The sequence below is a fragment of the Diabrotica undecimpunctata genome, chromosome 3, assembly GCF_040954645.1.
Source record: "Diabrotica undecimpunctata isolate CICGRU chromosome 3, icDiaUnde3, whole genome shotgun sequence".
In the NCBI taxonomy this organism is placed as follows: domain Eukaryota; kingdom Metazoa; phylum Arthropoda; class Insecta; order Coleoptera; family Chrysomelidae; genus Diabrotica; species Diabrotica undecimpunctata.
Genome location: NC_092805.1, coordinates 10,347,837 through 10,370,370, shown reverse-complemented (window position 1 = coordinate 10,370,370; position 22,534 = coordinate 10,347,837). Strand labels below are relative to the sequence as shown.

At 31.2% G+C, this 22,534-nt stretch overlaps 1 protein-coding gene across 1 annotated transcript in view; it reads right to left on the bottom strand.

Moving 5' to 3' along the window:
• LOC140436425 (cubilin homolog) overlaps window positions 1-12,066 on the bottom strand; it is a 989,698-nt gene extending 977,632 nt beyond the window's left edge. The window contains exon 1 of the mRNA XM_072525245.1: window positions 11,655-12,066. Within this exon, the coding sequence (XP_072381346.1) occupies window positions 11,655-11,748 (94 nt within the window). The 5' untranslated portion in view covers window positions 11,749-12,066. The remainder of the gene's footprint in view (window positions 1-11,654) is intronic.
• Between the last annotated feature and the right edge of the window lie 10,468 nt (window positions 12,067-22,534).

Below are 22,534 nucleotides of genomic sequence, written 5' to 3'. Positions count from 1 at the left end.
GGAATAAAGAACGGCCCTGTACTCAATGCTAGGTCTAATATAAGTTTTATAAGTATGAAAAAGAGTCCTAATCTGTGGTTCCCATGATTTGCCTGATAGGGCTTCCAAAAGTCAAGTTCTTTTTCTTACTGTGTTTAGAGTGACATTAAGTTCGATCTCCCAATTAATGTTCCTCAAAAATTGAACACCCAAGTAGTTGACTGAACTCTGGAATGGGAATCTAGATCCATACAGCTTTATTAGGTTGCCCTTATCTTCAAATCGAGAGGTTCCTGGATATATGAAGAGGAACCCAATCGGAAGATGCGCTTCCTTTTTATGCATTTTTTGGTTGCAATATATATTTTCTTTTCTTGAACCTTCCGTTAACAACGTAGTTAGTAAAACCGTTTGTGAATGGTCGGTCAGAGTGACAATCTTCGCTCTGACTGGCCGCCCTGGCGACACAATCACTTAAATCCAATTGCTTGGCATCAATGTTTGACTGGCCGGTTTCACAAGGTAAAATTGATTTCATGTTAATAAACTGTACAAAATGAAATAATTTGCTTTGCTTTTGAAAAACTTGTTAAGATTGTAAAGGTCAAATAAATTATTCCTGATGGTGGAATGATTATTAATTTCCAAAATATATTAATTAAAGACTAAGGCGAAATCTTAGGCCTTTTGAAGTCATAAATTTTTTGTTTGGTGCCCACTCACTTTGTTTCGTGATATTCCGCTAATTCCATTTTCTCAGAAAAATAACATAATTTATTTTTGATCAAAAGTTTTTAAATAAGTTTTAATCAAAGTTGACTGGATTATTGTTCAAGTTTGAGAAAAGAAGTCGAAACATCAAGTACAACGTAACATCAGAAAATTCCAAAGAAACACAATCGCGTAGCCGCGCAGTCAATATTAAGTTTGTATGAAGACCGGCTATATAATCTAATATACCTTCTCGCTCAGTATTTCCAGAAAAAATACTGAACCTCGGTAAAGGCAAGCTGAAACGAACGTTCTTTCTACTTTTCGTATTTTTTATTATCAAAATAAATAAGAATTTGTTTTATCTTGGATATACTGGTAAAAGCACTATAGAAGTGTAATTTATATCGTATTTTCCCTTTATTTTCGTTGCAAATTATACGTCTGGTGTGATATTATTTTTATGTGCTTTGTTTTGTTTTTTAACATTTGAAAAAATTCTAATTTAAAGTTCATAATGTTCCCATTTCAAACTTTTGCCATTAGTGTGTTGAATTCTATGTTGGTCATTGTTAAAGATATTTTGGTAAATACTAAGAATTTAGCAAAAGCTGCTATACCTTTGTTAAACTAAATGGCCAAATATATGGCCTATGAGGACAAATTCGTTAAACTTCCCGTGCTTGAATCGGTATCAATAGGGCGTTATGACTTATTTCAGCATCTCTGCTTTATCAGACACTCGGGCTGATACAAATTCAAACTCGGAAAGACCAACGAATGTCTCCTAAAACTTAACCACTGCAGTGGTTAGCGTATAGAGGTGCCACCTTATTTGGTGGCCATGAACAAAAACGATTTATTATCGTTTTCTGTCCTCTGAGCTATACGAAATGTATAGCATAGAGGAGAGAAAATGATATTATTATATCTGTTCTTAAAGGTATTATCTTTTGAATGGTGCTTAATAGATGGTTATTCAGGTAATAATACGAAAATTGCAAGTCGAATGTCCACTATGATATTTATTGCAAAATGCCCTATGTGGTACATCGGTCTTTTTTGCATGGCACACTGATTCTTAAAAAGACGGTGGTCCAATCTCTATAGACAACCGCCTGCCAGCTGTATAAAAATTGAGGGTATAAGCTAATATTTTTGCATGGTGTATAGATAAAAGTAACATTTTTCTTTATCGAGATTAATATGATCATAAAGAACAACTAGAAATATCTGAATCAAGAGCAGTGAAGATGGTAAAAATGCATTTACAAGAAAACAATAAAGGTAAGTGAACTTTTTTCTGTGTAAGTAATGTGAAAATCTTCAAAGTTTTGTACCTATCCTTTCTACACATTACTAACTCAAAGTAGGTACACAATTGTTGTGAAGTGTAATATCTTGCAGTAATTTATAATAAAACTATTTACGGAGTATGGCAATAATTGAAGCATTGTTATTTTTCAGACATTCCTAATGTTCACTTTACTTATGTGGCTGAATCTGATTCATCTAATAAATAAAACCATGTTTCGTTTATGAGAACCATAAAACCTACTGTCAGTTAAAGCCTGTTATGTTTAATGACGTTGCCAATAAGAATTTCTCCATGGATGAAGAATTAAAAATAAAAACATATCTCATGAACTTTCTTGTAGTAGATATTCCGACAACTCTGTGGTCCAGATGATAGCAGTATCAGTGATGATTGTGGGGATAATACAATCATTACCTGTATTCAAAAACAAGATGCAGATACAGAAAGGTGCTTTTCAAAAAACTGAACATGGATTACAGTATTAAAGTAAACGAGGAAGATAAAACAGAAACAGTTGTAAAAAAAATTAGAAAGAAAAAGCAGAAGCCTTTAACTTGGAAACGTAACGTAACAAAGGAGAAGAAACGATTAGTAGTGGAATATGTTGGTTTTAAAAATAAATTGAAAAATGCTACAGAAGTAAGTCATTCGTGCAATAGATTATGTAGGTTTAAATGTACTACTAATATACAGGATAATGTATGAATGCAAATATTTAATAGTTTCTGAAAAAGCCAGACAGACTTTTATCATAGAAGACAATTTTTTGCACAAGCAGTTGATGTGAAAACTGTTAACAGAAGACGTCCAAGAAATGACAATTAAAAGAACCGAAGACAGCATTCTTACACTTACACTTTCCTCTTAAACAGATCTAAAGCAAGGGTGTGCAAGTCATTTTTCTCAACTACACTTGCCATCAATCAGTCACCATGTACCTAACCACCAAATTCCAGAATTAGGCAAAACAATTGGTTATTGAACATATAAATTGTTTTCCAAAAATTGGTAGTCATTATTATTGCAATAGGTCTGAAAAAGAATATATTAATCCAGAAAAGTTTGTACCGGGAAATTTTTTCTACCTAGTTCAACCTTCATTTTAAGTCCCCTAACATTGATACATGAGATACCTTTGACAGGTTTTAAAATAAGTGAAAAGAGTCAAATCCTAATGGAGTTAAAGATATTTTAAAGAAAAAGGCAGATCATTTGAATGACGTAGGAAACAGATACAGGGTAATAGGAAACGGAACATAGACAATGAACCCTTTCTATCCGCTAAAATTGTGCACTTGAAGGTCGAAAGAGACCATCCTAGCAATATGTTTTATAAAAAAACATTTTCCCAGGAAAATTTTAAAACTGTCAATCTTAAAAGGAAAATGAGGAGTTTCCTCGATGGTCTACTACTAAAGATATTGAACCAAATAAATTCCAATTAATAGTTTAGCCTTCTATTCACTATTCCTTAACAACAAAAAAATAAAGTTGTCGTTAACTAGGACCACTCTTCATGTTTTGAAAATGATTAACTGCTTTTTAATTTAAGTGTTATATTACTTTATTGTTTTTATAATGTTAAGTTCTGATTACAAGATTCTTTGCCTAATAAAATCATACCAAAAAGGGCGGTTGTCCTGTTTTTTATTAATATATTACCACAGAACAAAAAAGGTTGTAGTCCTAAATTATTAATTAAGTCAATACAAAACAACTTAGTGCCGATTATGTTACTGTAAAATACAATACAACGCATGCTTTACCATTATCTTTAAAAACATAAAGTTGCAACGTCATTTGATGGTTTAAAAGGCATTTTAAATTATGGTGTACCAATTAAGAGCACTAATTTTGATCTACTGCAAAGGGAAAGTGACTTCTGCCCTTTCAATTTTAACGAACAGATATACAGTAGATATACATATTATGTATTGTACATAATTCATATACTATTTATACAGTAGTCAGTACAATGCCACCAAAACTTTAAAACTTCCTTAGTGCCGATTATGTTACTGTAAAATGAAATACAAGGCATGCTTTACCATTGTCTTACATATTATGTATTGTACATAATTCATATACTATATTATATACAGTGCCACCAAAACTGTAAAACTTCATATAGCAATAGATACAATTCAAGTAGGCAGAGAAGTTAGACAAGTGGATACCATTTCGCCAAAACTTTTTGTAATTCTCCTCTCACCTCTTGCCGTACTGCTCCTCGATAGGTCGATCAAACACCAACGTATTCTAATCCAAATAACAGATACATTTAGAATTTCAAATTACTCTGATAGTCTTTTTTTCGTTTCTAAAAATGTACATACAGCATGGAATTACTTGAATTCCATGCTGTATGTTTTTAAATGAATGGGGTCATAATGACCAATCTTTATTCTAGCGCATGACACAGCTATTCTAGCACCTAAGATACACGATTTGTAAGTGCTGCTTACAAGTATTATTTATACAGGAAAGGAATACGACTTAAAGGTTAACATCCACAAGACAAAATTTATGATAATCCGCAGGCAGCAACACGAGCAATCACAAATTTTCACAAAAATCAACAAATTAAAAGAATTGAGAAATATAATTATCTTCCATTCATTTTATCAAACATAGGGGATTCTGATAGGGAATTAAGATATGGTTACAATGCAACATAGATGCTGTCATAAATACGAACTAAGGATGAATTTATATAAAACTAAATGCATCAAACATCCAAGTTACTAGAAGAATAGGAAATAAAGCTAAAATATTGTTGACTATCAAAGGAAGAAAACTTGAGTACTTAGGACATATGATGAGAGGGCCAAAATACTTATTATTGCAACTTATTATGCAAGGCGCAAAGAAGTAGATATGGCTAAGGCAGAGATTGTTAAGTTGAAGTATTTCATTCGGCCATAGGTACCTTTAAATCTTGGAAATAGTGTAGGTATGTGTTATGGTGTGGCTAATATTATTATTGTATGGTACAGAGACATGATTAAAAAAAATAAAATCAATAACAAACTAGACTTGAAGCATGCAAAATATGAATTTTAAGAAGACTACCTAAAATTTGGTGGATGAACCGAGTAACCAATGAGGTGGTGTTGCGACGGGCTAGATAGAGTAAGGCGCTAACTGTTGAGTATGATGAAACATCGTCAGTTATTTTGAGATACATACAAAATTGGTGTCGAAGATTCTGGGTCCAGTTTTCGGCTATCTGAGCAGGTAAACCTTAGAATAATTGATTAGGACAGCAACTAAAACGCCTACATACTGCTAAACTTACGTATTACAACAAGAAGAGAAGAGATTTTTCTAAACAAATGCATAATATTTTTAACGCAATAAAATAGGATAACTATCTATTTATATTCTTTATCTAAAAAACTTATGATTTAAAAATGGCATTCGAGATCAAATTTAAAACTTTAAATAGTAGTAATAGTGATCCGAAAGTCTTCGGTCATTTCCAACGAAATCATAAAAACTAGTAAATAGATTTTTTTAATAATCTTGGAATTTTGTTTGAAAATTGAATCACAAAATAGCTTTAAATAAATACTGTTACTTTTAGTCACTATGCCATTTGATTTAGATGTCAAAGCTAATAATTTAAAATTCGCTATCATGCTGAAAATCTCCATCCACTGTATCAAAAATAATTGAAAATATTAATTGGTTGTAACATAAATTTTATAATTTATTATTCACAACGCATTAGAATTTTTAAAAGTAACATACTAAATCTATATATATATATATATATATATATATATATATATATATATATATATATATATATATATATACAGGGTGAGTCATGAGGAACTTTACATATTTCTACCATAGGTAGAGTCTCTCAGGGAGCATATTATGTGGCCACTAAAAAATGTCAACTCCTCTTCTTTATTAATTAACAGGGTGATTTGTGTAATTGACCATTTATTTCATTTTACTGTAGTGTTTATACGGCTCATTTGAGTTTTTTACTTTTTGCATGATACAGTACACTACTATCAAGCATTCGACTGGTATTAGCTAAACTAAAAAATTCCAGGACTGGCTTTGAAAAAATTAATTTAGGGATTCGTATTAAATATTACACCCTGTATATATTTTTTTTAAAATGCAATAAGTGATTTTCAAACTACATAAATAGCCAATGAAAACGACATATGCGACAATGTTGTCGCACTTTTATTAAATTTTTAGTGAACGATCAAATCTTACCAAAAATAGAACAACCATAATGAAGTATCAAATTATAAGGTAATTAATTTAAACAAATGTTATAAATTTTAAACATTTTAATTGAAATGGTAAACTGAGTCACTGCACAACAAAAAACAGTAACTACTTACAATAACGAAGAACAATTAAAAAAAAAAACTAAAAATATGTACATAGTTATGATAAACCCATAAATTAGAACTGGAAAAGATACAATAATGGTAACAAAATAAAAATAATTCAAAACAGATTTTCGAAATCGAACCCTGCAGCCTGTACATATTTTTGGTGCCGAATTGTTAATTGACGTATTGAACTACGGATACTCTGGGGATCGTTTCAAATAGTATTACAACCATGTATAATTCTATCAATTAATTGTTGTCGGTTATTAATATTCACTGCGTAAACTAGTTGCTTCAATCGTCCCCAAATATGGTAATCAACGGGATTGAAATCAGGGGATCTTGAAGGCCACGAAATAAGACCTGCACGTCTTATCCACCTATTGCCATAAACATTATTAAGATGTTGTCTCACTGCCAGTAAAAAGTGTGAGGGTGCCCCATCATGCTGAAAATACATCCCTCGGATAGCAACGTTCGCGTTGGCAAGCAAATTCGGCAAAATATTTTGTAGAAAGTTTAAATAGACCTGCCCTGTTAAAGGACCATCAAAAAAGTGAGGACCTACTAATTGGTTATTTATGACACCAATCCACACGTTAACCGAAAACCTTAACTGAGAACGACGTTCTCGAATAGCATGGGGATTTTCTTCTGCCCACACATGTGAATTTCGTGAATTGTTTATTCCGTCTCTGGTAAATTGGGCTTCATCTGTAAATAGTGTCCTGTATAGCGTTGGTCGATTATTGTTAATCCATCTACAAAATTCCAACCTATCGATCTCATCTCCAGCATGTAGTCGCTGAACCATTTGAATGTGATATGGGTATAGATTATTTTTTTGTAAGACTCTACTTATTTTTGATTGAGTAACATTGAGTTCTCGACTTACTTGTCTAGTGCTTATTGTAGGGTTCATAGTAACAGCGTCCATAATGTCATCTTCCTACGCTTCATCTACATGTCGCTCTGTTGTTCCACTAGGAAAAGTGCCATTTTCTCGCAAATAAATAAAAACTGACCCAAATGTTGGATGACTGGGAGTTCGACGATTAGGAAATCTCCTGCGATATTCTCTACTAGCAGCCCTACCATTCCCATTACAGAATCCATAAACAAATATTATGTCTGCATATTCTGTGGTCGAAAACTGATGTGGCATTTTGAACGAAAGTAACAAAAGCTCTACCAAAACTAACACAATGTACATGTAGATATGACAGAAGAAATATGTATTCTTGTACACATAAATAACAATTGATAATGACAATAATGACAATGGGTATAAAATATCAAGAAACGTCAAACGGTCAACCCCAACCTTCATTTTAAACTTTTTTAGATTTATTTTTATTTAGTACAGTTGATGCAATGTATTATTATTTGACATAAAATTTTAATCATTTACAATCAACAAAAACTAACACATACAAGAGGTTTGACCTTTTAATCAATTTAATTTATTATTTATCGAAAATAATGCCCCAATACGATCTATGAGTAAAAATTTAAAATTGAAAAACAATTGATTCTATCGTAGAGATAATACAAAGTGACAGTAAAGATGTTAATTTTCTATGTATTAAATTATGTTGTAGGAACTTATTTTAATTAAAATGTTTGAAATTTATAACATTTGTTTAAATTAATACCTTATAATTTATTTTGATACTTCATTATGGTTGTTCTATTTTTGGTAAGATTTGATCGTTCACTAAAAATTTAATAAAAGTGCGACAACATTGTCGCATATGTCGTTTTCATTGGCTATTTATGTAGTTTGAAAATCACTTATTGCATTTAAAAAAAAATTATACAAGGTGTAATATTTAATACGAATCCCTAAATTAATTTTTTCAAAGCCAGTCCTGGAATTTTTTAGTTTAGCTAATACCAGTCGAATGCTTGATAGTAGTGTACTGTATCATGCAAAAATTAAAAAATGAAATGAGCTGTATAAACACTATAGTAAAACGAAATAAATGGTCAATTACACAAATCACCATGTTAATTAATAAAGAAGAGGAGTTAACATTCATTAGTGGCCACATGATATGCTCCCTGAGGGACTCTACATATTGTAGAAGTATGTAAAGTTCCTCATGACTCACCCTGTATATGTTACGAGCAATGCCCGAAATTGCACAATCCTAGCATTGTACGAAAAATCTTATCCACTTCTAGAATTGTACCCCTTTATTGTACAATCTCCGAAATAGACCTAATCGTTGAACTTTGTATAAAAGAATTGCTATATAATGTTCGACTATTACAGATATCGATTTATATCGATTTTTACGATTATTCCCCATTTGTTAGTAAAGGCAAACAAACATCAATGAGGTTATAAATCCATAACTAATTAGGACTTCTGACTTGTAGGATTCAATTATTTTAAATTATCATACACATTTAAATTAAATGTGTATGATAATCTGAATCTGAATCTTTTAAAAATCTGAAATGTTTCACTAACATTACATTATCCCTCTATTGTAGAACAATTTCTACTTATTATTTATATTTTAGTTTGACACATCATTTTATCTCATTGTTCGAAAAAGAACAACTCTATATATAAATAGAAAATATAAAAATATCAAATAATTAACAAGTGTTCGATTTTTGATTTGGTGTGTCGCTTGTCATAATAATCGATTCGAATCGATGAGCGTTTCGATAATCATTTTTAATTTTGATCATTTCTGACATTGTACAGTTTGGTGGTACAATGCTAGAAGTGGACAATAATTTCCGTACAATGCTAGGATTGTCCAATTTCGGGCTTTGCTCGTAACATATATATATATATATATATATATATATATATATATATATATATATATATATATATATATATTAGAAGTGATTATTTCGACCAAAAAATAATTTATAAATACGTTCAAATTATCGGGTAAAGTGGTCTGCAATAAAAATCTTTCTGTTTTCTAAATTACTCAATATTTCGCCATTTATTTCAAAGCTTCCTCAGGAGTAAACTGAAAACAATTTGAACATTACAAAAAGTGGCGTACAAATAAATTTTAAAACACTCACAGAATTTAAAGGATTTCGCAAATAAAAACTGACATTGAAGTATTTGAAATATTGAATGTCAAGATTAAATTGTCTTAACACGTTTGTTACAGCTATACGATAAAAAATTAAAATTATTTCAAATGTAAAAATAAAAATAACAATAAAAGAAAAGTTAAAAGAATAATATTAATTTGATGAATTATTAAGGTTAGTTGTTATTAAGATGAATGTTGGCTATTTTTAATATTTATAAATTTTGTTCATTATGTTACAATATATGTTACTTAACTGTCCAATGTCCGTTTTATAATTTAAAGTGTTTTTATTTTTGTTAATGTAATACATTTCAAGAAATAATCTACTTTTTTAGTTATCAGTCTGTGCCAAAATATGAGCTTTGTTATAGTCTAGCATATGACCAGTGTTTTCATAGTGCTCAACCACTGCGCAAGTATTTTTTCTCAAGCGGCAATCACTTTTATGTTGTGTGATGCGTTGTTTTAGCCATTGTGATGTTTGACCAATATAGCTATTTTGACATCCTAAACACGGTATTCCATAAACCACATTACTTTTATATAAGGTTGGTACTGGGTCTTTGATTTTTGAAAATAGTTGTTTGCTGTTCATGGTATTATATTTAGCTATACTAATATTAGGAACATTTTTGAATATAGATATGACAGAATGAGTTAGACTATTAATAAAGGGAAGTTTTTTATATTTGATTGATTTGTTATTAGAATCATGGACGGGACCGTCATAGAAATTAGTGTTGTAAATCAGTTTTTTTAAAATTTGTTTAGGATATCCGTTGTTACGAAAAATTTTGTATATTATGTTCAGATTTTTTTGTAAAAAGTTGTCATCAACAATGGATATTATCCTGTTTTTCATACCTTGTACGGTATTATATTTTTGACGGGTGGTATGGTTTTAATAGTAATTTATATACCTGCCTGATACTGTCGGCTTTTGGTACCAATCCAATGTCAAAATATTGTCATTTGTTCTTATTACATGATTATTATTATTATTTTTTATATATTATTTATATATTTATATATATATATATATATATATATATATATATATATATATATATATATAATTACTATTTAAATGGGAATAAGCCACAATTAAAGGTTAAATTACGTTTATTGACGTTTCAATTTCCACTTCAGAAATCGTTCTCAAAATACAAACATTAGTAAATTAAACAAATTTTGTTTTTTTGTTTGTTCAACAAAAAAACCTAAAACTTGTTTCCTTAAGTTCCGTAAAATGACAAAAGCCTATCTATATGAAAGACCATATTATTCAGTGAAAGAGTTTCTTAACGAATAACTAAGAAATTACAGTACGTTTAGGTAAGCAACCAAAATATTTTTTATATATATTTGGGTATCACATGCAGCAGCTTAAAGCTATTCGTAAACAAGTTCGTAAGGTTTGATTATGCAATTTGCATTTTAGTTAAATTTTGCAAGGGATTGTACATTTTATTATCTTTTATTTTGTGGTATTGACGATTTATGTAAGTTTGATAAATTTTAATTGTTAGTGTTGTTTTTTTTTTACTTTTTGTAAGCTTTGTCCATAAAATTGTACAATTTTTCGTAACAATAGAGCGTATTTCTATTTTAATCTATTTTAATTCCAAATCTTTTTACAATATAACTTCACTTATACGTGAAGTCATTTCTAAAGAATTGGATAATCTCACCGGAGAACGATATCTGCCAACTTTAGAAAGAGGGAAAAACATTATACAAATGCATAAAATGTAGCGATCCTATTTGCTTGCAGAGCAGCAGAAAAGTATGCAATAAATGTGCTGTATCGATGATCGAACTTTATAATTAATAGTAATTATTGAAAATCGGTGTGTTTAAACAGTTCTAAGTTTTTTTAATATTTTTGTAAGTATCCCTGTGTTAAAATCTAAAAAAAAATTGATAATAATAATAATGAATAAAAATATAAAATTATGCATCCAAAATCAAAAATAAATGTTTCTATGAAGATATTTTTGCGCCGGGTCCCTGAAACCGAATGTTTCCCATTATGTACTATAGATATACCAGAGACTATAAACATGTTTCGGTTTAAGAGCTAAATATACTAATGTTTACAATTTTCCAGCTAAATGTTAAATTCTCTCTCTCTCTCTCTCTCTCTCTCTCTATATATATATATATATATATATATATATATATAGTTATATAATTACTTACTTCTTTTAGCTGGAGAAGGACTAAGAGAGACATACTGGAAGATCAAGAAGAACAGAGCGTAAAAAACCACACAATCCACAATTTTGGCTGACATCGTATAAGAACTATGTAAAAACTAACTATCATTCATTATATTTACACAAGCATCACTGATTCAATAGGTTTAAAAACATCCAAGAAACCAGATTTAAGTAAAGTTTAGTGCAAACAGGAAGTACGAGAGCTTTTTGAAAAATTTACAAAGTCATTTTACGTTCTTTTATAAAAACATTGTTTGTATGGTAATTATTGTGTCCCTCGGAAGTTTTATCCATTTAGAAGACGTTAATATTATACGTAACAGCGGTTTGTTTGTCTTCCGAAATGCCGACAAACGTCACTTACTGCTAGAGATCGCACGCGATTTATCTGTGCCCAGAGTAGGCTGTGAACTAGCTGGCTCTCGAATGAAAGCTCCTGCAACTTTTCAGGATTCGCCGATCTACACCGATTGCAGTCGACGCAGGCCGAGGTGGAAAGCTGTTCCCGTGTATGCTTTGCTTGTAATTATTTTTATTTATTTTTGATGTTCTATCAGTTCATCCTTCGCGGGGTCAGATTAAAAGCTGAATTGTCGGGAAACCTGGAATTTGCATTTTTGCTTTGGGATATTTTATCTCTATATGCAGAATATTAAAGAGGTATTCGTGTGAATACTGAAAACACATATATAGACATATATTTGGTTGAACATCTCTTGAAATATTTTAATAAAACACTCGATAGATTTTAGGTTCATAAGTAAAAATGTTGTTCTAAAACTAGTTTTAGTAGTTTTAGTGGGTTTTGTTTATATTTTTGGAATAAACCATATATTTTAGAATAATTTTAAAATTATTTGACGTTTCAGTTTACATTACAGAAATGTATTTATTATTGTTCTGAAGCTATTTTCTTGTAGCATCTTAATGCAATTACTATTTTCGTTGGGAATAAGCCACAATTTCTCAAAAATCAAAATATTAATAAATTAAACCAATTTTATTTTTTGTTACCTGGTGAAAAATTCTTCTAATAATTAAATTTTATGTGACTCATTTATATTGACATATCAGACATATATTCGAGTCGTTCCTGGAACGACTTTATTGTAAGATAGTTTATTCGATTACATGAAATCAGCTTAAACTTCAGAATATCCGACAGAAAAAAGAATTAAGATGCCACAGGAAAATCCAGCATACACCCAGATTACCTCCAGCGTATTTAAGCAGTTTATGGTTTTAATCATACTGCAAAATATTTAATAAAAATCTTAAAATTTAAACAGAAGATGGTTTAGTTGCTGAAGAATATCGATGTATGCACAACGTCGCCAACGCTGATCGCAGTACTGACCCAGAACCTGTAGTGTCGTTAACCGCGAAGTGACAGCACGAATTTTTGTTGGTTCCAAATGAGTTTTTCAAAGGAAGAACACCAATTAATTAATTTTGTAGCAAAATATTCAGTTATTTACGACGCAAGCCACGTTAATTCTAAAATTCTAAAAGTTCTTTGTATGCTAGTTGGGTAACAGTCAGGTTATACTAAATATCCTTGCTTCATTTGTGAATGGGACAGCCGAGCACGAGATAAGCATTGGATTCAAAAAGAATGGCCTACAAGAGAAAATCTTACGCCAGAAAGTAAAAACATTAGTTAAAAACAAAAATTAGGTTTTATAAAACAGTTTGTTAAAGTTATTGGCAAAAACGGAGAATGTTTTAAATATATTTGTTCAAAAATTTTCAAGTTGTCCGATGCAAAATTAAAAGAAGTAGTTTTTGTTGGTCTTGACATTATATGCAGAGATGAAAACTTTCAAAATTCTATGACGCTTATCGAAAAGAAAGCGTGTACTTCATTTAAAGCAGTTATCGAAAAGTTCTTAGGAAATAAGAAAGTTCTAGACTATGAGAACACTGTCACACAAATGATAAAAAATTTTCGTATTCCAGAATGCAATATGAGTTTAAAAGTACATTTTTTATTCGCTCATCTAGACCAATTTCCAGGAAATCTTGGAGCTGTTAGCGAAGAGCAAGGGGAACGTTTCCACCAAGACATCAAGCAGCTGGAAAGACGTTATCAGGTTTAATGGAGCGTATTCACGATGACGGACTACTGTTGGATGCTACAACGTGGTAATCCTGACAAAATTTATAGAAACATTTCTACCAAATGCAGTTTTTTGACAAAAAGGAAAAGATTTCATTAAGTTGTGCATACAAAATATGTAGTTTTCTTTATCTTGAGCATTACTCTTCTTTTTAAAATATAATAATAAATGTATTTATAAGCACATTCAGTTTTTTTTTTATTTTTTTATTTGCTAAAATATCTTACGTGATAGAAAAAATTGGTGTACAGATTTGGAATCAGCGCACTAAAATTATATAAAATCAATTTACAAAAATTTAAAACATATTTCAAAAAGTTTTTTGTAGACCTGTGTTATCGTAATAATGTAATAGAAAAAAACGTTTGTAAGAATTTTGGGTAGGACTTAAATAAAAGCGGGAAGTATTTTTATTTTTATTTAAATTTTTATTTTTCTTTATTTATTTTGTTTATATTCCATAATTAATAGCAACTTTTTGCCAAGCAACTGCACCGTATTCATTGGAATCCCTCGTTAATATTAAATTCATCGTGTCGAGCAAAGCGTTGCATATTATCCTGTCTGGGTCTTTGTCCATTATTATAATTAAAAAATTAATATTTATTTTCCTCGAGATAACTATCATGAAGAAGTTTATGTGAACAACAAGCTGTCAATATTAAATCGTCAACTTTATCCAGAGCCACAGCAATAGGTGTATAAAACACCATAAATACTTAACTTAGTATCCCAAAAGCGTTTTCTGGTACCGTTCCGATACGATGACCTTGGCATAATCTATAGATATAAATTTGTTTCTCTTTTTCCAATCTGGCCATCCTTCTAGAATAAGGTTTCATCATATAATTACTAGTGCAAATGCTTCGTCTCCAATTAAGAAATGTGGTAATTTTACATGAGTACCCTTTAAATTTTTTGGTGGTGGTATATTAAATCTTTTATTAGCAATTTTCTTTCCAACCATTAATTTTTGAAAAAACTATTGTCAGTTTCCTTGTCGTAGGAACCAACATCAATTGCTAAAAACTTAGGTTAGTAAAAGCTAATAATACAATGAAAAAAGATTCTTTTTACACAGGTAAAAAATAGTGATCCACTATTTTTAGGTGCTCAAGGTGCACATGCTTACCTTCAACACTTCAATGTAATTTGGTATGTTTAATTTCTGCCAAAAATCCTGTTGACACGTTTAAACGTACAACAGAATAAAAAAACAAAAATTCGCACTTTAAAAATTCTTAAAAGCACAGACATTAACAGGTAAAATTTGTTGACGGTGTTTTCAACAACAGAACCGGAAGATCTAATATAGCAACATCCCCAGAAGTACTGCCAAACTATGAAGAAGATGTTAATCTCAGTTTAATAAAAAATGGTAATTATAATATAAATTAATCTGCAGATCCCTTATCCGGTAATACCGGCAATGACAAAAGTGACGCGGAATCTGTAGCAGCCCCTTAACATATTGAAAACAGTTCAGGAGACTACAAAACAAATACAAATTTAGGATAAACGTAAAAAGATGACGAGCTGCTAAATACCTAGAGAAAAAAAAGAGATACAAAACGAGAGACATCTGCAACTCAAAGTTGCTCATCTAGATCGAATTGTGCATCATCTCAAAGCTCTTCGACTTTAGTAGCTTCAACAGACCTTGTAGCTTTCTCAGAAAGATAGTTACAGTTGCCAGGTCCTAGTTGTTCACCACAATATCTAACTTATGCACCAGGATCAGTTCGTTATCTGCAGCCTAACTACAACCCACAGATTTATCAACACAAGGCAATAAAGAAACTCAACTTTTTTACATAATTTATAAACTTACTATACTATAAAGATTACCTTTAAAACACCTTAGGGTTTAAAATAATTTTTCCTCGCCACTAATAGTATGCCTTGTGACTCTAAATATAATAGTAGCTTCTAAATATATATTCAATGGGCATTAGATGATTTTTATTGAGTTTTGAATACCTTCCTTCAATAGAGACCTAGTTGACTTTTTTTTTCTTTAAAAAATCATCGTCATCTTTCAGCAAAAGATATACATTTAACTCATTGTCGTTCAGTACGTGTGACATCCTACTTACACGACTTTTGATACTTCGAAATTATGACTTCGCATCGCCCAATGCTGTAGATGTAGTCCTGTTCTGAATAATTCTGCGTCTGCAGTCATACCAAGTATTGGTATAGTGTCACTGTAATCTGTGGTTTGCGGTCTGCAGTTGCTTTCGATAGTTCGATCTGTAATGCGAGAAATTGGTGAAGGAGCCGAATGTGTTTAATGAACAATTACATATGAATTCCAAGATACTTTTAACGAATTTTACAAAATATCAAATTTTACAAATAAAATACACATATCAAGCACAGTTCTTTGATTAAATCTTGTACAAGCATATTCGCTTTCAAAGCATTTTCAGGGGCATCTGAAATTAGCAAAAAACGTTTTTCAACTGGAAGAGGTAGCAACCTAAGACAAAATCTTGAAGTTTGATAAAAGTTGACGGTTGACAAAAATTAATAACGTTTTAAAATTATTTCGTCAAAAAATTTGGCTATTCAGCACATTAGAAAATATCATTTAAATACACTTATACAAGTAACAAACAATGAACAAAAGGACAAACAGTTAAGAAAAAAGTGGTACAGTAGGGGGTACTGTAGACGATCGCGAAGCTTCATACGATGTTTTCTGTATTTTTAAAATTTAGCCCTTTCAGTTAGTAACCGGAACTATCCTTGTGTCCTAGATATTGATATTATAGAACTAATACTTTTTTAATAAATAGAAGATCCTATAAACATTTTTTAATAAATTTTAAACAATTTAATTTTCATAATTGATGTTGTGTTATTACTAAAACAATATGGTACTGAAAAGTACCGCTGGGTAAAATCCAGAGTGGAAAAAAATATTAAGGCATATTAAAGTTTCAATTAGGTATCTCATGATATTCTATAAAACAGTTCTTATTTTGATTAATACATAGAAAAACTTTACATAAAGAGCAAATTGACATCGGTTTAGATTGTACTTTGTTCCTTCTACAAACTTTACATCTTCCACTTCGATCAGCGAATTTTTGCCAGTGATTTCGTCTATTGGACAATCTTATTTCCAAAGAAACGGTAAAATTATGCCGTCGTTTTTTTTTTCCTTTTGGAGTCTTGTTTGTTCTGTGGGGGGAAGAAAAACAGAGGCTACTAGTAAGGTCTCTATATAAATATAACAAATTTTTTTTTGGAGATTGCTTCTAATACTTTTTTAGTTACAACAAAACTATTTACAAAGTTGAGTCCTAGGCATGGCCAAAAAGTCGATGCCCATTTATTAGATCTTCTGTCCAAACCGTAACATTGCGTTAGTTGGTCGTGATAGTCTACACCGTCCATAGATTCGTTATCATCAGCGTCATTGGTGCTACAGCCCTAGAAAAGAGCCTCGACCCTCCCAAGTCTATTACGCCAGTCAGTTCTATCCATTGCCAACTGTTGCCAGTTTGCTGCGCCTATTTTTCTACCATCCTCATCTACACCATCCCTCCATCTGAGTTTTGGCCTACCCCTACTTCTACTTCCCACAGGTTGTGACATAAGGATTCTTCTAGGAGGGTTGTTCTGCTGTGATCTGACCAGATGTAATGCCTATATTAGTCTTTCTATTTTTATAAGGAATACTACGTCTTTACGAAGAAACACGCAGGCCCGAAGTGGATACAAACTGCCTACAATAGAGAGACGTGGAAGAAGGAAGAGGAGGTCTATGTCCAAAATTGGACCGCAAGGGCTGTATAGATAGATAGACTACGTCTTTACCACCAAATATGTGTTCATATCTCTAATATATCTCGTAGTTGTTCCTCCTTCTCCAAACACCATTTTCGCAGATGCCACCGAAAATTCTTCTCAGGATCCTTCGTTCGAATATAAGCAGGAGCTTTTCATCTGCCCTGGAAATGGTCCATGTCTCCGACCCATATGTCAACACTGGTTGTATAGGGGTTTTATATATGGTTATTTTTGTTTTTTGGCTTAAGTTTCTGTTTTTCATATGTCTACTCAGTCCAAAATAGCATTTTTTTGCTAGATTATTCTTCGCTTAATATCTTCCGTCATGATGTTCTCCTTGGTGATCAGGGAGCCTAAGTATGTAAATTTGTCCACCACTTCAAAGGTAGAGTTATCAACCGTGAATTGATGGCCAATGTTTCTGGCTCTATTGTTGGGTGTTGATGCCATTATCTTAGATAGATTCGCTATAATCTTTCATTATTTGGGGTGCTGGGATGTTAATATTTTTGACATCACGTTCTTTTCGTTTCAATGTGGTTGATTCACTCCAATGAAAGTTGGAAGCAGTGGTAACTATGCGATTACCGTTTCACTTGAAAAAGGAGATACGTGTATTAGAAATACGGTGGTCAAAGTCACCTCTAGCAAGTTTTTTACCTTTTAACAGGTTTTTATGAAGATCCTTTCTATTATCTTGGATTATACCACAGGTTAAAGTAGTTTCAGCTTTTAACTTTTTCAGTAGATTTATAGTAATGTAAAAGTTAAAAAAAAATAATTTTATTTTTCCCCAATCTACTTCTGTCAAAGATACACTGGTACACCTAAATTATATTTGGAGTATTTCTCTTGAATTTTTTAGTTGTTGCCTTGATATACTTGAATTTTTTTTTACAAAGCTATTCACATCAGAGTAACATCACAACTTATACCCTCTTTTTATTGGTTTCATTAAATTATATTGTTTAATAGATGATCAGTCTTTAAATTTTACAATTTACTCGTCGACACACATTTTTTGTTCACCACAAAAATGACCAAATTAAGAATTTGGACAATCCACCAAAAGTTTAATTTTATATTCATATAACAAATCGGTATTATTTTTTGGTATTATCGAGTTCTCGTTTGCATGCAAAAATTTAAAAATGGTCTGAAACATATTCCATAGTTTCTACAAGAAATAGAACAGGTAGATCTTCTTGACTTGGCCAATAATTTTGGACTTTAGGAACTATAATGGTAGCCCATTAAAAAGTTTATTCCGATAAATGCTAATAGTTTTTCCTTGGACATATTTAATTGTTTTCCCTTGTGCATGGCATAAAGGTTACTCTGATAAGTTATATCTGATATGCTTGTATCTAAAAGCTTAACAAAAATATCTAAAATGGTCTCACATACTCTAAAATGAACTTCTTTCCAAATACAGGCAACTTCTGTATTTTGAGTAATTTCTGTGGGTTTTTTAAACTTTGTGTTTTTTTTTGTTTTGGACATTCTGATTCCAGGTAGTTATTAGACTCTTGATCTTGATGTTCATTAGATTCCTGTATTTGTCGTTCATTAGATTGGTCATCAGGAACTAATTTAAGATTCTCATTATTTGTCTCTTCTTCTCGATTTATTTTTAAATCTATTTCAGCAGTAGAAATATTCAGCTCATTATCGACATCCGATTCAACATCAGTATCTTCAAAATTATCTAATGCAGGCAAAAAATCATCAAAATGATAATTTTCTATAAGTTCTAACAATTCGGAATCAGTCAAACCCTTTTTGTCTGCCACTGTGGACAATGTCTGAAATGAATACAATTATGCCCATCGGTACTCTTAAGCACCAATAAATCAAATGTCATTTTTAGTGACTAACTATTCAAAACCACTTAAAAACATTAATTAGTTAACCAAAAAACTTACTTACCCTACCATTTTGTGTGAACAAAACACTGTAGACGTTATTTCAACAATAAAAAGTACGCTCTAATGGAAACGCTTATAGACAGCCCTGACTAGCATAATAATTATACAAACAAACGAAAAATTCGCACTACACATCACATGAAAGTAACTACAACCAATAAAATCGCATTGTTCAAGGCTAGACTTAGATGTACCGCTGGAAAATAATCTTTATATATATATATATATATATATATATATATATATATATATATATATATATATATATATATATAAGGTTCTTGAACTCCTAAGTGGAGCATAGAGCTTTGAGTGAAAACGCGCCATCGGGTTCTATTTTGCACTAAGGCCTTCACCTCATTTGAAGACTTTCCTTGGCCTCTTATCTCGTCCAGGATGGATCTTCTCCAAGTTTGTACTGGGCGACCTCTTTTTCTTTTCCCTTGGGGATTCCACTCTAGGGCAGTCTTTGCGATATTGGAACTATTTTTTCGGAGTGTGTGACCGATCCAATTTCACTTTCTGGAGTAAATAATCTGGAAAATAATCTTTAATGTAAAATAAATGAAGCGGTACTTACGTGTACCAGTGGGACTTAAAGGTCGACAAACTATAATTTCGTCGGGGATTGAAAGTATTAAATAATATGTTTTAAATTAAATTATTGAAAGTAATTTCATTATTTATTTATTAATTTTATAGATTTTATTCAAGTTGAAAAAGTTTACTTCAAAAATTCTTTCCATCCATCAATGCTACGCTAAGTCTGTTTATTATAAAAACATTTTTTACAGTAGATGCTTGAATTAATAGAGTAAAGAGCTAGAGTAAGTTGTAGCATCACAAATCTCATGTTTAAGCAAACTTTTTATTTAGTTTATTGTAAACAAATCGATTCTTAACCACTACTAAATTATTGCAAGAGTGACAGAATATTTTTCAAAAAAATATTATAATAAGCTCCACTCTCCCCTACTTCCAGCAATGGGTTAGTTAAGAAGGCAACACCTTGAAGTTAATAGGATTTACTCTAAAGACATTTCCATTCTAGCAGGGTATTAAAACGAAAATGTACTTTAAATAATTCGAGTAATATCTAACTATGATTCCATTTAGAATTTAAGCAAGCAAGTAGCTCGTAGCATAGTCAGAGTAACGTTTATCACACTAATTATACGTTATAGTAACGCAGTCTAATGCATTAACCAAATTGCGGCACTATATATTATTGGAACTGTAGATCCACACCTGAATTTCAGAGATTGTTTGAATATGTGCCTAAAGTATTAACTTATTGGTGTTGAAAGTTATGGAGGATGGAATTCTGAATAGAATGTTTTACAGTTATGGGATAACTAACTTTACAAGTCTTTGCCAAAGCTATTACCGGTAGTAAAAGCTAACTTTTACAAAAATTCCAGTTAATCAGTTTTAATTTAATATTAACAGTAAGTTGTAAAATCTGATCAATATTGTTAAAATAAGAATCAAAAAAACGTTGGGTTTCTATCGACTATAGAGCAGGATGGAATTTCGACAGAATATTCTATAGGCTGTGATTAGGAATTCTTTGGAATACAAAAACTTTAGGTCTATTATCTGTATTTTCTGGGAAGATATTTGGCACTCTTAAATTTGTAATGAGGAACTATCGTCGGAATCACGGCAGATTAAATGGTATGCTGAAACAACTAAAAAGGAACTTCCACAGGAAGCAACTACATTAAAAATAGGAACGACGCCAGCACTCGATGAGTTACTAGTTAAAAACTCTTCTTCTTCTTCTTCTTCTTGTAGTGCCTACATACACTTTCATGTCAATTTATAAAATTAATCTTTGTTTTATTCCATCTCAAAGTTTTATACCTCTAAAAAAATCCTTTAGATTGATTGTGGGTATTTGTGAAGAGCAAATGCCACAAAGTTGCTGTGTTTAGAAGTTAATGTGTGAAGTGTGTAACGATTTATTTTTGCCTACCATAGGGTAATATTATGGAGGTAGAAAATTGGAGAAAGAAACTATGGGGGCGAAGATAAGGCAAGCAAAACATCGTTACTGGTGCGAACGGCACTCAGGGGGTTGTTGGAGAGCTGGGGTCGTGGATAAGTAAACGACAAGGGGTTTGGATTGGGGCAGCTACAAAAAAAATGAAACAAAGGGGTTACTTACGTTAATCTCCTGGACAACTGGGCAATTAAGACAACAAGAAAGGGCTTCTAGCTATTTTAAAGGAAAGGACGTCGCTTTGAAGAATCCTAAACTTGCTGGAGGAAAGAAGAAAAGGGCTCTTCCTTCCTAAAAAGTAAACACACAAAAAAGGTTAGGAGATTTTTCTAAACTAAAATAAACAAAATGGTTGGAGCAATAAATTAAACATTTATTTGTGTCTCTAACAAACAGTAAAAATACAAATTGCACCAAAAATGTATTATATAAATAGTTGCAAAATACAGAATAAAAAAACTTACGTGCCCGTTTACAAACTCCAGGGGTTGGAGATACTACAAAAACTTACAAATGTTACCGCTCAGAGATTAACCTTTTTTTAAAACAAACAAAACAAATAAATATCGAAAATAATAAAGTTAGCTGTCATATGGTAACATTAAATAAAAAAAATTAAAATGACAGCTAAGTTAAACCATAAAATTTACAACTTATTAATTATTACAAATCCATTTTAATGAAAGCAATTATTACTTTTAGCAAAAAAATGTCTGTCTTTGCTTTAAAATTTAATCGCTTAAAAAGTTACCTGAATTTTACTGTTTCGCACTTAACTTTGAAAAAACTTGTTAAACATCTATGGGACATCTATCTGGACATATTCTCTAACAGGGACAAGGTAATCATTTCTATACTCAGGAACGAACAATCAAGAGATATAAAATTAGGTTCGGTGGAGGAAGCAAGCTGACGACGGGGACATCCTATATAATAATTTTCAAAAGTTCCCGTGTACTGCACAAATCTTATGATAATAACTCTGTTCTAAACTGCCATTATGCAA